Source organism: Cuculus canorus, chromosome 29, assembly GCF_017976375.1.
Source record: "Cuculus canorus isolate bCucCan1 chromosome 29, bCucCan1.pri, whole genome shotgun sequence".
NCBI classification, from domain to species: Eukaryota; Metazoa; Chordata; class Aves; order Cuculiformes; family Cuculidae; genus Cuculus; species Cuculus canorus.
Genome location: NC_071429.1, coordinates 2618996 through 2636073, shown reverse-complemented (window position 1 = coordinate 2636073; position 17078 = coordinate 2618996). Strand labels below are relative to the sequence as shown.

Below are 17078 nucleotides of genomic sequence, written 5' to 3'. Positions count from 1 at the left end.
AGCACCCCAAAAGCTGCCCTGGACCCCCCCAAACACCTCCCAGCACCCCAAAAGCTGCCCTTGGACCCCCCCAAACACCTCCCAACACCCCAAAAGCTGCACTGGGACCCCCCCCAACACCTCCCAGCACCCCAAAAGCTGCACTTGGACCCCCCCAAACACCTCCCAGCACCCCAAAAGCTGCACTGGGACCCCCCCAAACACCTCCCAGCACCCCAAAGCTGCCCTGGGACCCCCCAAACACCTCCCAGCACCCTAAAAGCTGCCCTGGGACCCCCCCAAACACCTCCCAGCACCCTAAAAGCTGCCCTGGGACCCCCCCAAACACTTCCCAGCACCCCAAAACATGCCCTTGCCCCCCCAAACCACCTTCTTAGCACCCCCAAACCTCTTCTAGCACCCCAAAAACCCCTCTCAGCACCCCTAAACCCACTTTTGGTCCCCCCAACGCCCCAAATTTTCACCCAACAGCCCCAAATCTCCCCCTTGACCCCCCCAACCCCCCACTCCTGGCACCCCCAAACCCTTCTCAGTACCTCTAAACCCCTCCTGGCACCCCTAAAGCCCCCCAGCACCCCCAAACTCACTCTTGCCCCCCCAACACCCCCGGTTTTCACCCCCAGACCTCTCCCAGCACCCCAAAAGCACAGCACCAGGTGGAGGCATGGGCTGAGCTGAGCCTTTAATGATGGGGGGCACAAAGTCGGGGCGACGCGTGTGCCCCCCCCCCCCCCCCGGGGGGGGTTGGGGCTCGGCCCGGGTTTGGGGGGGCCCTAGGCGGTGTTGGGGGGCAGCAGGGGTCTGCTCTCGCTGCTGAGGCTCTTCCCGAAGGTTTGGCGGAGCAGAATGCGGAGCGCGGAGTTGGGGGGCAGCCAGCGGGGGGGGCGGGGGGCCGGGGGGGGCGACACCAGCAGCGGGTGGTACTTGGTGCGTCTTTGGGGGGGGGGGAAGAGGGTGAGTGTGGGTTTTGGGGGGACCCCCCCCCGCTGTGACCCCCCCACAGAGCCCCCCCAAACCCAAACATCTCCCCTCAGCCCCACTGTGACCCCCCCAAAGAGCCCCCCCGAACCCCAACATCTCCTCTCAACCCACTGTGACCCCCCCCAGAGCCCCCCCGAACCCCAACATCTCCCCTCAACCCACTGTGACCCCCCCACAGAGCCCCCCCGAACCCCAACATCTCCTCTCAACCCACTGTGACCCCTCCAGAGCCCCCCCGAACTCCAACATCTCCTCTCAACCCACTGTGACCCCCCCACAGAGCTCCCCCGAACCCCAACATCTCCTCTCAACCCCACTGTGACCCCCCCCAGAGCCCCCCGAACCCCAACATCTCCCCTCAGCCCCACTGTGACCCCCCCACAGAGCCCCCCCGAACCCCACCATCTCCCTTCACCCCATGGTGACCCCCAACCCCACCATCTCCCCTCCCCCCATGGTGACCCCCAACCCCACCATCTCCCTTCACCCCATGGTGACCCCCAACCCCAACATTTCCTCTCCCCCCATGGTGACCCCCAACCCCACCATCTCCCTCACCCCATGGTGACCCCCAACCCCACCATCTCCTCTCCCCCCATGGTGACCCCCAACCCCACCATCTCCTCTCCCCCCATGGTGACCCCCAACCCCACCATCTCCTCTCCCCCCATGGTGACCCCCAACCCCACCATCTCCTCTCCCCCCATGGTGACCCCCAACCCCACCATCTCCCTTCACCCCATGGTGACCCCCAACCCCACCACCTTCTCTCCCCCATGGTGACCCCCAACCCCACCATCTCCCTTCACCCCATGGTGACCCCCAACCCCAACATCTCCTCTCCCCCCATGGTGACCCCCAACCCCAACATCTCCTCTCCCCCCATGGTGACCCCCAACCCCACCATCTCCCCTCACCCCATGGTGACCCCCAACTCCACCACCTCCTCTCACCCCATGGTGACCCCCAACCCCACCATCTCCCCTCAGCCCCACCTGTAGGTGATGGCGGCGATGCCGATGGCGGCGGCGATGAGCAGCAGCCCCACGAGCAGCGTGGTGCCCCCAACAGCCGGGTCGGTGCCTGCGGGCAGAGGTGGCTCAGGACCCCCCCAGGACCCCCCCAGGACGCCCCCAGCGTCCCCCATCCCAGCACCCACCTCCGACGGTGACGCGGGTGCTGGCCACCGCCAGGCCGTTGCCGTTGGCCAAGGAGACGTTGAGGCAGTAGAGTCCGGACTGGTTGAAGTCCTGGCGTAGGACGAGTTGGCAGCCGGCGGCCGGTGCCACCGCCGAGCACGACTGCGTCTGCGCCGTCTGGCACTCGGCGTCTGCCACCACGGTGCAGACCTCCTCGGGCAGGCTGCGGGCGAGGGTCAGGTCCTCACCTCCTCTCGTAGGTCATCCCATGGTCCCCCATCCCAAGCCAATCCCTTCTCCATCCCATTCCATCTCCAAGTTTTCACCTCCCCTTGCACGTCGTCCAATGGTCCCCATCCCATCCCTTCTCCATCCCAACCCACCCCCAGGTCATCACCTTCCCTTGCGTGTCATCCCAACCCATCCCATCCCATCCCATCTCCAAGTCCTCACCTCCCCTTGCACATCTTCCCATGATCCCCATCCCATCCCTTCTCCATCCCAACCCACCCTCAGGTCCTCACCTCCCTTTGCACATCATCCCATGGCCCACATCCCAACCCAATCCCTTCTCCATCCCATTCCATCTCCAAATCCTCACCTCCCCTTGCATGTCATCCCATCCCATCCCATTTGATCCCACCCCATCCCTTCTCCATCCCAACCCACTCCCAGGTCCTCACCTCCCCTTGCATGTCATCCCATGGCTCCTATCCCAACCCAATCCCTTCTCCATCCCACCCCATTCCATCTCTGAGTCCTCATTTCCCCTTGCACATCATCCTATCCCATCCCATCCCATCCTATCCCATCCCATCCTATCCCATCCCATCCCTTCCCATCCATCCCATCCCATCCATCCCATCCCCTCCCATCCATCCTATCCCATCCCATCCCATCCCATCCCCTCCATCCCATCCCATCGTATCCCATCCCATCCCATCGTATCCCATCCCCATCCCATCCATCCCATCTCCATCCCATCCCATCCATCCCGTCCCATCCCCTCCCATCCTTCCCATCCCATCCCATCCCATCCATCCCATCCCATGCCATCCATCCCATCCCATCCCCTCCCATCCATCCCATCCCATCCCATCCATCCCATCCATCCCATCCATCCCATCCATCCCATCCCATCCCATCCCATCCCATCCATCCCATCCCCTCCATCCCATCCCATCCATCCCATCCCCTCCATCCCATCCCATCCCATCCTATCCCATCCCATCCCATCCATCCCATCCATCCCATCCCATCCCATCCCATCCATCCCATCCCCTCCATCCCATCCCATCCATCCCATCCCCTCCATCCCATCCCATCCCATCCCATCCCATCCATCCCATCCCCTCCATCCCATCCCATCCCATCCCATCCATCCCATCCCCTCCATCCCATCCCATCCCATCCCATCCCATCCATCCCATCCCCTCCATCCCATCCCATCCCATCCCATCCCATCCCATCCATCCCATCCCATCCCATCCCATCCCATCCATCCCATCCATCCCATCCCATCCCATCCCATCCCATCCCATCCATCCCATCCCCTCCATCCCATCCCATCCCATCCTATCCCATCCCATCCCATCCATCCCATCCATCCCATCCCATCCCATCCCATCCATCCCATCCCCTCCATCCCATCCCATCCCATCCCATCCCATCCCATCCATCCCATCCCATCCCATCCCATCCCATCCCATCCCATCCCATCCCATCCATCCCATCCCCTCCATCCCATCCCATCCCATCCCATCCCATCCCATCCATCCCATCCCACCCCACCCCACCCCATTCCCAGCTCCTCACCTCCCCTCACAGGTCACCGTCAGCTCCACGCTGCTCTCACTCCCCTCCGGCACCACCGGCACCACCTGGACGATGGCCACGCTCTCGATGCCCTCTGCAACAGGAGACGGTGTCGGAGCCGGCTCAGCGCCCCCCGGACCCCCCGGACCCCCCGGCACCGCCCGGCACCACCCGGACCCCCCGGCACCGCCTGGCGCGGCACTCACGGACAATGTCCAACTGGGTGGAGAAGGTGCCGTAGCGGTAGAGGATGCAGCCGCTGGGCTCCTCGGCCGGTGCCTGACGCTTCACCAGCACCAGCGCCGCGGCGCTGCCCGAGGGGGCGGCGGTGGCTCCGGCAGTGGCTCCGGCGGTGGCTCCGGCGGTGGCTCCGGCGGTGGCTCCAGCGGTGGCAGCAGGGACGGACACGGCTGCGGCTCCCACGGTTGCTCCCACCGTGGCTCCAGATGTGGCTTCAACCAGAGATTCAACCGCCGCTCCAGTTGTGGCGTCAACCGCGGCTCCAGCTGTGGCATCAACTGCAGTTCCAGTTATGGCATCAACCACGGCTCCAGCTGTGGCGTCAACCGCGGCTCCAGTTATGGCATCAACCGCAGCTCCAGTTGTGGCATCAACCACAGCTCCATCTGTGGCGTCAACCACGGCTCCGTCTGTGGCGTCAACTGCAGCTCCAGTTATGGCATCAACCGCGGCTCCAGCTGTTGCCACATCTGCTGGAGGAAGGGCAGAGCTGGGCCGGGCCCGGGGCACACGGAGCGCCGCGAGCACGCGCCGTGCCGGCGCCGACACCCACCTGCAGCCTCCGTTCCGGCCGCCGTGGTAGGGAGCGGAGCAGCCGCCGACACCGCGGCAGAGACAGCGGCATTCGTACCCGTGGTTGCGCCGGCGGCGTCCATTGGAGTGCTGAATGCCACGAGCTCGGTGACGGCCGAGGGCTCGGTGACGGCGGCGTCCGATGGCACAACCGCCGCCTCCTCCGTGGGCTCTGCGAGGGAAGCGGAGGCTGAAGCGGAGGCTGCAGGATGTGACCCCGCAGCCGCTCCCGTCTCTCTCTTACCGGTGCTGAGCGCCGCCGCGCTGCTCGGCGCGGTGCTGGTGAGCTCGGTGGGTCCCGCCGAGGGCGCCGCAGTGGTGGGGTCCACGACGGGCGCCACGGAGGTGCCGCAGGGCCGCAGCGGGATGGCCGCCTGCAGCGCCAGGCGCGCCGTGAAGGCGCCGGTCTCCAGGTAGGTGTGGGTGACGGTGGTGCTGTGCGAGATGAGGGTTCCGCTCCCGTCGCCGAAGTCCCACGAGTAGGAGATGGCGGCGTCGCGCAGGTACCGGCTCGGGTCGTGCAGCCGAACGGCGAAGGCCACCGCGCGGTTACGCACGAAGCGCCCGTCGCCCTCGGTCGCGTCCTGCACCTGCGTCACCGCCACCGTGAACGGCACCTGGTCTGCAGGGGACACGAGGGCTCAGCACCGTCCGGCACCCATCCGGCACCCATCCGGCACCCATCCTGGCTCCATCCCAGCACCCATCCTGGCACCACTGAGCACCATAACGCCACCCATCCTGTCCCCATCCCTCCATCTATTCTTATTGCCATCCAACTCCAACCCAACTTTGGGCACTATAACGGCACCCATCCTGCACCCATCCTGGCACCACCAGCACCCACCCAGCACTCAGCACCATAATGGCACACCCATCCCTCAACCCATCCTGCACCCATCCTGGCTCCATCCCGGCACCCATCCTGGCACCACTGAGCACCATAACGCTCCCCATCCTGCACCCATCCCTCCATCTATCCTGGTGCCATCCAACACCAACCCAACATTGGGCACTATAACGGCACCCATCCTGCACCCATCCTGCACCCATCCTGCACCCATCCCAGCACCCATCCTGGCACCACTCAGCACCATAACGCCACCCATCCTGCACCCATCCCTCCATCTATTCTGGTGCCATCCAACACCAACCCAACATTGGGCACTATAACGGCACCCATCCTGCACCCATCCCAGCACCATCTCAGCACCCATCCTGCACCCATCCTGGCACCACTCAGCACCCATGCTGTCCCCATCCTGTCCCATCCTGCACCCATCCAGCACCCATCCTGTACCCCTTGTGGCATCACCCAGCAGCCACCCAGCACTCAGCACCATAATGGCACCCATCCCTCTACCTATCCTGCACCCATCCCAGCACCATCTCGGCATCCATCCTGGTACCCATCCTGGACCCATCCCTCCACCCATCCTGCATCATCTTGGCACCCATCCTGCACCCATCGCTCCACCCATCCCTCTACCCATCCTGCACCCATCCCAGCACCATCCCGGCATCCATTCTGCACCCATCCCAGCACCATCCCGGCATCCATCCTGCACCCATCCCAGCACCATCTCGGCATCCATCCTGCACCCATCCCTCCACCCATTCTGCACCCATCCCAGCACCATCCCAGCATCCATCCTGCCCCCATCCCTGCACCCATCCCTCCACCCATCCTGCACCCACCCCAGCACCATCCCTGCACCCATCCTGCCCCCATCCCTGCACCCATCCCTCCACCCCTCCTGCACCCACCCCAGCACCACCCCTGCCCCCATCCTGCCCCCATCCCCGCCCCCCCCCCACTGCTCCCAGCGCCGGCACCCATCCTGCCCCCACCCGTGATGCTGAACTGGGTGCTGGCGCGCCCGATGGGGATGAACTTCTCGCGGCCGCGGTAATGGTAGACGACGACCTCCATGGCGTAGGAGCCGAGCGGCACTCCCGCCGTGCTCACCGTCAGCCGCGACGCCGCGCCGTCCACCACCTGCCAGTAGCGCCCTGCGGGACGGGGTGGGGATCAGCGCCGCCCCGGGGACCCCTCAGCACCGCAGCCTCGGCGCCGGCCTCACCCCACGTCCACCAGACGTAGACGAATTTGCCACGCTTGCCGCCGTCGCCGGGAGGAAAGGGTTCGCCGTCGGGGAAGACGCCGTCCGCGCCCTCGGCCGTCTGCTCCGGGAAGACGGAATCGCCCTGGGCGACGCGGGTGCCTGCGGGGAGCGGAGGGTGAGGGGGCGCAGGGGTGGGGGGTCCCGGGGGTGCCGGGGCGGTGCTGACCGTTCACGGTGCAGTTGCGGCTCCAGACGACGCGGCCGTCGGGCAGCACCGCCTGCGTGCCGGGGAAGCGCAGAGCGATGGAGAAGGTGGCGTCGGCGCCAGACATGGTGGGAGCGTCGTTGCTGAGGTCCAGAGTGATGTCGCCGCCTGGAAGAACCGCGACGGAGGCTCAGCGCCAGCGGCGAAGGCAGAGCAGAGCCTGGCGCCAAAGCGGCACCCATCCTGCACCCATCCCAGCACCATCTCGGCATCCATCCCTCCACCCATCCTGGCAGCATCCAGCACCATCTCGGCATCCATCCTGGCAGCTAAACTGCACCCATCCTGCATCCATCTCGGCACCATCTCAGCATCCATCCCTGCACCCATCCTGGCACCTAAACTGCACCATCTCGGCATCCATCCCAGCACCATCTTGGCACTCATCCTGATACCCGTCCCTCCACCCATCCCTCTACCCATCCAGCACCCATCCCAGCACCATCTCGGCATCCATCCTGCCACCCATTCAGCACCCATCCCTCCACCCATCCTGGACCCATCCCTCCACACATCCCACATCATCTTGGCACTCATCCTGCACCCATCCCAGCACCATCTTGGCATCCATCCTGACACCCATCCTGCATCCATTCCTCCACCCATCCTGCACCCATCCCTGCACCATCTTGGCATCCATCCCTGCACCCATCCCGGCACCCATCCTTCACCCATCCCAGCACCATCTTGGCACCCATCTTGGCATCCATCCCTCCACCCATCCCGGACCCATCCCTGCACCCATTCCACATTATCTTGGCACCCATCCCTCCACCCATCCTGGCATCCATCCTGCACCCATCCCAGCACCCATCCTGCACCATCTTGGCACTCCTCCTGACACCCATCCTGTACCCATCCCTGCACCCATCCTGCACCCATCCCTGCACCATCTTGGCACTCCTCCTGACACCCATCCTGTACCCATCCCAGCACCCATCCCTGCACCCATCCCACATCATCTAGGCACTCCTCCCTCCACCCATCCCAGCACCATCCTGGCACCACCCAGCACCCACCCGGCACCCACCCGGCCCCCACCTCTCCAGCAGTCCCTCTGTGTCGCCGTCCCCTCCTGCCAGGGCCGGTACAGCGCGGTGTCCCAGCTCCGGAAGGCCGCCGGCCGCTGGCTCCAGGCCTGCTTCTGGCCACGGCTCCGGCCACGGCTCCGGCCGACGGCTCCTGCGGCAGAGAGGACCCCAGAGCCCCCCTCGCTGTGGGGGGGCCACCCAGCACCCCCAGCCCCGCGTCCCCCCCCGGCCGTGGGGCCTCGAGGCCACGTGAGGGACTGGGGCGCGCGGGGCAAAGCCCCATCACATGGCGCCCAACGCCCAAAGCCGCTGCATGTGACCCTCAGCTGAGCTGAGGCCCCGCGCGGGACCGGGCGAGCGATTCCCCACGGCCCCCGCGCACGGGGCGATGCTGGGGCACCCCCGTGTCCCCCAGTTCCTAAAGGGGCTGCCGGGACCCCCCCTGTGTCCCCTAACTTCAAAGGGGCTGCCAGGTCACCCCATACCCCCCCCCCCCCAATTCATAAGGGGCTGCCAGGTCACCCCATTACTCCCCCAATTCATAAGGGGCTGCCAGGTCACCCCATTACTCCCCCCAATACATAAGGGGCTGCCAGGTCACCCCATTACTCCCCCAATTCATAAGGGGCTGCCAGGTCCCCCTACCTCAAAGGGGCTGCCAGGTCACCCCCTATGCACACCACACCCCCCCCCCAATTCATAAGGGGCTGTCAGGACCCCCCCCTGTGTCCCCTAACTTCAAAGGGGCTGCCAGGTCACCCCCCATGCACCCCCCAATTCCTAAGGGGCTGCCGGGCCCCCCCCATGTCCCCTAACTCCAAAGGGGCTGCCAGGTCACCCCCCATGCACCCCCAATTCGTAAGGGGCTGCCAAGTCCCCCCCTGTGTCCCCTAACTTCAAAGGGGCTGCCAGGTCACCCCATACACCCCCAATTCATAAGGGGCTGCCAGGACCCCCCCTGTGTCCCCTAACTTCAAAGGGGCTGCCAGGTCACCCCCCCTGCACCCCCAATTCCTAAGGGGCTGCCAGGACCCCCCCATGTCCCCCAACTCCAAAGGGGCTGCCAGGTCACCCCATACACCCCCAATTCATAAGGGGCTGCCAGGACCCCTCTGTGTCTCCTAACTTCAAAGGGGCTGCCAGGTCACCCCATACACCCCCCCCCCCCCCAATTCATAAGGGGCTGCCGGGACCCCCCTGTGTCCCCTAACTTCAAAGGGGCTGCCAGGTCACCCCATATCCCCCCCCCCCCCCCCAATTCATAAGGGGCTGCCAGGTCACCCCATTACTCCCCCAATTCATAAGGGGCTGCCAGGTCCCCCCCAAACCCTCACAGAGCGATGCGTACCCCCAAGCACTCTAGGGTCCCCCAAAACCCCTCCAAGGTGATAGAGATCCCAGGGTGATTTGGGGGGAGTCTCTCCCATTGGTGAACCCCAAAATCTCCAGGGTGGTGAGGAAGGTCCCGGGCGACGAGGGTGGCTCGCAGGATACGGGGGGCCACGAGCCCCCCTCATCGCCCGGGACCATCGCAGCATCTCTGTCTGTCGCCAGGACCCCCCAATATCCATTGAATCCCCCCCCAAACCCCCAACTCACGCCGTTGAGCCTCAGCCAAGACCAGGAGGGTCCCCAAAAGAGCGAGGATGGCTTCGTGCACCCTCATGGTTCCCAGCGTCCTTCGTCTCCCCGGAGCAGAGGGGCGAAGGGACGGGGATCGGGGGGATATGAAGGGGCTCTAGTTTGCATAATCCCACCCCAAAAAGGAGGGGGACCCCCCCCCCGCCCCCCAAGTTGCGTGGGGACACGTGTGTTCACGTGTGTGCGGCGCTCGGTCGGGTCTGGTCACACGCTTCGGCTCTGCCCTGGGTGGAAGAAGGAGGGGGGATGTGGGGGGTCCTTGGGGGGGGCACCGGGACCCCTTTCCAGCTCAGGGAGGGGAGTTGGGGGGCTGCCCCCCACTTTCAGAAATAAATGAAGGATTTCAAAGACCCTCGGAGCCCGGAGGATCCCCCACACTGAGGGGACCCCAATCCTGCGCACGTAGAGGACCCCAAATCCACACACCACGAGGATCCCAATCGCTCAGAAAGGGGGACCCCAAGTTCACCCCAAATCCACTCAAACGGGAACCCCAATGGCGGATGTAAGCAGGGGGGACCCCCCCATTGTGGATGGGGACCCCCCATTGCAGGCAGAGACCCCCACCCTGCACACATAGGGGACCCCCAATCCTGCACACATGGGGGGACCCCAATCTCACACGTGGAGGACCCCAATTCCACCCCCGTGGACCCCAATCTCACACATAGGAGACCCCGGTCCCGCACATGGGGGGACCCCAATCTCACACATGGAGTCCTTGATCCCACCTCCAGGGACCCCAATCCCACACACATGGGGGACCCCAATTTCACACACGGGGTCCCTGACACCACCCCTCTGGACCCCAATCACACACATGGCGGACCCCAATCTTCCACACCCAGGGACCCCAATCCCACCCCCGGGGACCCCAATCTCACCCATGGGGGGACCCCAACCTTACACATGGAAAGACCCCGGTCCCACACATGGAGAGACCCCGGTCCCACACATGGGGACCCCAATCTCACACACGGGGGGACCCCAATCTCACACATGGGGTCCCTGACATCACCCCCGGGGACCCCAATCTCACACATAGGGGACCCCAATTCTGCACATGGGGGAACCCCAGTCCCATGCATGAGGGGACCCCAATCCTGCAGGCAAGAGGGGCCCCCGATGCTGGACCCACATGCAGGGGACCCCGATCCCCCACTCAGGGGACCCCAGTGCTGCACCCACGCCCAGGGACCCCAATCCCGCACCCAGGGGCCCCAATTTCCCCCTCAGCGAAGATCCCGATGCAGGGGGGGCAGGGGGGGCCCTATCATGGACAGTGACCCCCCTACACAGGGCACCCCGATTCTGCACTCGTGTCACTCACACAGACAGGGACCCCCCATTCCACACCCAGGGGGACTCCAATCTCACACTTGGGGGGACCCCAACTTTTCCAGCCAGGGGTGCCGGATCTCTGGGACCCTCCCTCAGCCCCGGGTCCCCCCCCCTGCGTGTGAAATGGGGGTCCCCCCTGTTTGTACAGAGTGGGGGTCTCTGTCTGTGTGCGTGACGAGGGTCCCCCCAAGCCTGTGGGTTCGGGGTCCCGCTGGGATTGGGGTCTCCATCATGATGGGGATCCCCTTGTGGGGGTGCAGTATCGGAGTTCCCCCCTACAGCTGCAGGATTGGGGTCCCCCCATGTGGGTGCAGCATTGGGGTCCTCCTGGATGTGGAATGGGGGTCCCTCTGCTTGTAAAGGGGGGTCGGGGTCCACGTCTGTGTGCATGACCGGTTCCCTGGGGCCAAAGGAGGGGGGTGGGGGGTGTCCCAGAGACCCGGTGCTCCCCATTACGTGTCCCCAGTCTCCCCGTTAAGAGTCATCGTCCCCCTCGACCCCCCCGGTTCCCGCGCTGCGGCCCCTTTAAGAAATCTCCCGCGCTGCCGGTTCCGCCACGGCGCGCGCAGCCAATGGGAGGGCGGGAGGGGCGGGCGGGAGCGCAGCCAATGGGAGGGCGCGAGGGACGGGACTCAGCCAATGGGAAGGCGCGAGGGGCGGGACTCAGCCAATGGGAAGGTGCGAGGGGCGGAACTCAGCCAATGGGAGCGCGCGGAGGGGGCGGGGCCAGCGGAAGGCGGGAAGTGGCGCGTCCCGTCCCCCCCCCACTTTGTTGAGCGGGGAAAAAAAGGGGGGCGGGGGGCGGATACACCAAAGCGGCGGCTGCGACCCCCCCCCCTCAGGGACCCCCCCCTCCTCAGGGACACCCCTATTGACCCTCCCTCCTTCTAAGAACCCCTTCCTGGAACCCCTGAGCCCCACCTCTCCCGCCTAGGGCTCCCCCCTCCATTGACACCCCCCCAGGGACCCCTTCTCCCCTCTCAGACCCCCCCCTCATTGACACCCCCTCTCCCAGATAGGGCCCCCCCCCCCAGACACCCAAGACCCCCTTCCCCGCTGAGATCCTCCCCCCCAGGACCCTCCCAGCCTCCCCTCCCATTCAGGACCCCCCCAGGGACCCCTTCCCTTAGGGCACCCCCCGCCCCACCAAAGACACCCCCCCCCTCCCCAGAGCTCTTACAGGACCCCCATCCCCCTCGGGATCTCCCCCATTGTCCCTCGGGACACCCCCCCTCCCCCCCCCCCAGGGATCCCCCCCACCTCTCCCCCCCCCCCCCCCAAAGAAAATGGAGAACTTCCAGAAGGTGGAGAAGATCGGGGAGGGCACCTATGGTGTCGTATACAAAGCCCGCAACAAGGTGACAGGAGAGGTGGTGGCACTGAAGAAGATTCGGCTGGATACGTGAGTGGGGGGCAGTGGGGTTGGGGGGGGCAACTGGGGGGGCAGAGGGCATGGGGGGGAACTGGGGATATTAGACATGAGGGGGAACTGGGGGGCAGCGGGCATGGGGGGGTCAGCAGGCATCGGGGGAACTGGGGGGCAGTGGGTATGGGGGGGAACTGGGGGCAAGTGGGCATGGGGGGGTCAGCAGGCACCGGGGGGAACTGGTGGGCAGTGGGCATGGGGGGGTCAGCAGGCATCGGGAGGAACTGGGGGTAATTGGGCGTGGGGGGTCAGCGGGTATGGGGGGAACTGGGGGGCAGTGGGTATAGGGGGGAACTGGGGGTCAGCAGGCATGGGGGGTCAGCAGGTATGGGGGGAACTGGGGGGCAGTGGGCATGGGGGGTCAGCAGGTATGGGGGGAACTGGGGGGCAGTGAGCATGGGGGGTCAGCAGGCATCGGGGGGAACTGGGGGGCAGTGGGTATAGGGGGGAACTGGGGGGCAGTGGGCATGGGGGGGTCAGCAGGTATGGGGAGGAACTGGGGGGCAGTGGGCATGGGGGGTCAGCAGGTATGGGGGGAACTGGGGGGCAGTGAGCATGGGGGGTCAGCAGGCATCGGGGGGAACTGGGGGTAATTGGGTATGGGGGGAACTGGGGGGCAGTGGGCATGGGGGGTCAGCAGGTATGGGGGGAACTGGGGGACAGCGGGAGTGGAGGGTCAGCGGGTATGGTGGGAACTGGGGGTAATTGGGTATGGGGGAACTGGGGGGCAGCGGGCATGGGGTGGAACTGGGGGGCAGTGGGCATGGGGAGGTGGCGATGGGCATGGGGGCAGTAAGCATGGAGGGGGGGAACTTGGGGGGCACCAGGCACTGGAGAGGCACGGGGGGGGCACAGAGAAGGGGGGATGACTCGGGGGCAGTGCGCAAGAAGGGGGGCCCTGGGGGGGGCCCTGGGGCTGAGCTGCTGCCCCCCCAGGGAGACAGAGGGCGTCCCCAGCACGGCCATCAGGGAGATCTCACTGCTGAAGGAGCTGAACCACCCCAACATCGTCAAGTGAGGGGGGCACGGGGGGGGGGGGCTGTGGCTGTGGGGTGCTCTGCCTATGGGGCAGCTATAGGGCCCTGTGTCCCTGGGGGCTGTGTCTGTGGGGCAGCTGTAGGGCCCTGTGTCCCTGGGGGCTGTGTCTGTGGGGCAGCTGTAGGGCCCTGTGTCCCTGGGGCTGTGTCTATGGGTCAGCTATAGGGCCCTGTGTCCCTGGGGCTGTGTCTATGGGTCAGCTATAGGGCCCTGTGTCCCTGGGGCTGTGTCTATGGGTCAGCCATAGGGCCCTGTGTCCCTGAGGCTGTGTCTATGGGTCAGCTATAGGGCCCTGTGTCCCTGGGGCTGTGTCTATGGGGCAGCCATAGGGCCCTGTGTCCCTGGGGCTGTGTCTATGGGGCAGCCATAGGGCCCTGTGTCCCTGGGGGGTGTGTCTATGGGTCAGCTATAGGGCCCTGTGTCCCTGGGGGGTGTGTCTATGGGTCAGCTATAGGGCCCTGTGTCCCTGGGGGCTGTGTCTATGGGTCAGCTATAGGGCCCTGTGTCCCTGGGGGGTGTGTCTATGGGGCAGCTATAGGGCCCTGTGTCCCTGGGGGCTGTGTCTATGGGGCAGCTATAGGGCCCTGTGTCCCTGGGGGGTGTCTATGGGGCAGCTATAGGGCCCTGTGTCCCTGGGGGCTGTGTCTATGGAGCAGAAGGGGGTGCCGCGTCTGTGGGGTGGCTCTGGGTCCCCGAGTCCCTGGAGGCTGTGTCTATGGGGTGGCTGTGGTCCCTGTGTCTATGGGGTGGAAGGGGGGGCTGTGGGGTGCCATGGGCACTGCGGGTCTCCTGTCCGTGGGGAGAACAAGCTGGACCTGGTGTTTGAGTTCCTGCACCAGCAGTGCTGTGGGGCAGCTGTGGGGCAGCTGTGGGGCACTGCGGGCTGGCTATGGGGCACCCAGCCCACACGGCATCTCTGCAGGTTGCTGGGTGGGATCCACACGGAGAACAAACTGTACCTGGTGTTTGAGTTCCTGCACCAGGACCTCTGTGGGGCGTCTGTTGGGCAGCTATGGGGCGTCTGTGGGGCAGCTATGGGGCACCCAGCCCATACAGTGTCTCCACAGGCTGCTGGACGTGATCCACACGGAGAACAAGCTGTACCTGGTGTTCGAGTTCCTGCACCAGGACCTCAAGAAGTTCATGGACTCGGCCTCGCTGGGCGGCATCCCGCTGCCCCTCATCAAGGTGTGTGGGGCGCGGCGGGGGGCCTTGCCCCACGGTTTTGGGGGGGAGCCCCGGCCCTGCTGACCCCCACCCCGCAGAGCTACCTGTTCCAGCTGCTGCAGGGCCTGGCGTTCTGCCACGCGCACCGCGTGCTGCACCGCGACCTCAAACCCCAGAACCTGCTCATCAACGCCGACGGGGCCATCAAACTCGCCGACTTCGGCCTCGCCCGCGCCTTCGGGGTGCCCGTGCGCACCTACACCCATGAGGTGGGGCTGGGGGGGGGTCCTGGGGGGAGGGCAGGATGGGGCTCAGGGGCTGGGAGGAACCTCCGGGCCAGGATGGGGGGCAGGGGGGGGGCTGGAGGGGTTTCTGGGGTGTGGAATGGTGGGTCCTAGGGGACAGGAGAAGGCTTAGGGGCTGGGAGAGCTTCCAAGGGGTCAGGAAGGGGGGTGTCCTGGGGGGCAGAAGAGGTCTCGGGTCCTGGGGGGGCAGGATGAGGGTCCTGGGGGGCAGGAGGGGCTCAGAGGCTGGGAGATGCCTGGTGCCATGGGGTCCCTGGTGGTGCAGGTGGTGACGCTCTGGTACCGCGCCCCCGAGATCCTGCTGGGCTGCAAGTACTACTCCACCGCCGTCGACATCTGGAGCCTGGGCTGCATCTTCGCCGAGATGGTGGGTGCCCATGGGGTGGCGAGGGGGGCGCTGGACCCCCTGGTTCCTCCTGAGGGGGGGACTGCCTGACCCGCTGACACCAGTTCCCCATCCCCTCTCGGTGGCTCCCATCCTGTCCCGGTGACACCATGGTTCCCCATCCCACCCCATCCCAGTGATGCTGTGGTTCCCCGTCCTATCCCATCCCAGTTATGTCACAGCTCCTTGTCCCATCCTGGTGACACCATGGCTTCTCATCCCATCCTGGTGACGCCACAGCTCCTTGTCCCATCCCAGTGATGCCATGGCTTCTCATCCCATCCTGGTGACACCACAGCTCCTTGTCCCATCCCACTCATGCCATGGCTTCTCATCCCATCCTGGTGACACCACAGCTCCTTGTCCCATCCCAGTGATGCCATGGCTTCCCATCCCATCCTGGTGACACCACAGCTCCTTGTCCCATCCCATCATGGTGGTGTCTCCCAGTCCTGGTGACACTGTGACTCCAGGGCTCTCATCCCAGTGATGCCACCTCATCCCACCCCATCCCAGTGACTCGGGGGCTTCTTATCATGGTGACACCGGCTCCCCATCGCGGTGATGCCATGGCTCCCACCCCAACCCGGTGACTCCGGGGCTCCCGACGGCAGCTGTGCGGTCACTGGGGTGCGGAGCAGCCGCCGGCCAGAGGACAAAGGGAATAAAGGGGCTTTGTGGGCGGGGGGGGGGGGCACCCCATCATGTGAGCCCCCCCAGAAGGCGTCATGCGGCCGCTGGGCACCGGGCGCTCCCGGTCACGCGGGCTCACGGGGTGGGTGCCGGAAAGGACAGGAATGGGGCATTTTGGGGTTTGCTGGGACCTGGGGTGCTGCAGGGGGGGGGTCTCTAACTGTGCTCCCCCTCCCCCCAAATCCCAGATCACCCGACGGGCCCTTTTCCCGGGGGATTCGGAGATCGACCAGCTCTTCCGCATCTTCCGGACGCTGGGAACGCCAGACGAGGCGGCGTGGCCGGGAGTCACCTCCATGCCCGACTACAAACCCAGTTTTCCCAAGTGGGCGCGCCAGGATTTCGGGAAGGTGGTGCCGCCGCTGGATGAGGACGGGCGCAAACTGCTGGCGGTGAGCTGGGGGGGCCGGGGGGGAGGTCAGGGGGGCAACGGGGACCCCCCTTTCACCGTTCCCCCCCTCTCTGCCCCCCCCAGCAAATGCTGCACTACGACCCCAACAAGCGGATCTCAGCCAAGGCGGCGCTGGGACACCCCTTCTTCCGCGATGTCACACGTGCCGTCCCCCACTTGCGTCTCTGAGTGCCCGGAGCCCCCCCAAACCCCCACCCAGGCCCTGCTCTGGGCAGAGTGCCCCCCGCTGCTGCTGGAGGGGTCCCTCCAATCCCCCACCGCACCCGGACTTTCGGCACTTACTGCACCGCCGGGGGGGAGCCCAGGACCAGCACTGGGGGGGCAGTACCGTGTCCCCCACCCCATGGGATTTTGCTTTCCCCAGGGGTGCAATAGGGGCTCCCCCCAGAGCCTGCTCCCCCCTCCCCCCAAGTTCTTTTACTGCACCCCCCTCGCGGCTTTGGTAACTCCTGCAGTTTCGTACTCCGTGTCCGGCTCTGTTTTTGGCGGGGACGGGACTGCCCCCCCCACTATACACCCCCAATACAGGAACACCCCCCCACCAGAGACCCCCATACAGC

At 65.7% G+C, this 17078-nt stretch overlaps 2 protein-coding genes across 2 annotated transcripts; one reads left to right on the top strand and one right to left on the bottom strand.

Annotated features, from left to right (window-relative positions):
• Positions 1 to 773: 773 nt before the first annotated feature.
• Positions 774 to 14966, bottom strand: PMEL (premelanosome protein). The gene is made up of 14 exons (XM_054051330.1): positions 14828 to 14966; positions 14516 to 14675; positions 9710 to 9975; positions 8121 to 8261; positions 7041 to 7187; positions 6833 to 6973; positions 6600 to 6761; positions 4993 to 5370; positions 4729 to 4920; positions 4142 to 4645; positions 3936 to 4029; positions 2141 to 2343; positions 1977 to 2064; positions 774 to 933 (listed from the first exon to the last, which is right to left on the bottom strand). The coding sequence occupies exons 3-14, from the start codon at positions 9774 to 9776 to the stop codon at positions 774 to 776; spliced, it is 2277 nt and encodes a 758-aa protein (XP_053907305.1). The 5' UTR covers positions 9777 to 9975; positions 14516 to 14675; positions 14828 to 14966.
• Positions 12377 to 16938, top strand: CDK2 (cyclin dependent kinase 2). The gene is made up of 7 exons (XM_054051630.1): positions 12377 to 12494; positions 13455 to 13532; positions 14624 to 14744; positions 14822 to 14992; positions 15294 to 15395; positions 16295 to 16498; positions 16582 to 16938. The coding sequence occupies exons 1-7, from the start codon at positions 12379 to 12381 to the stop codon at positions 16684 to 16686; spliced, it is 897 nt and encodes a 298-aa protein (XP_053907605.1). The 5' UTR covers positions 12377 to 12378; the 3' UTR covers positions 16687 to 16938.
• Positions 16939 to 17078: the final 140 nt, after the last annotated feature.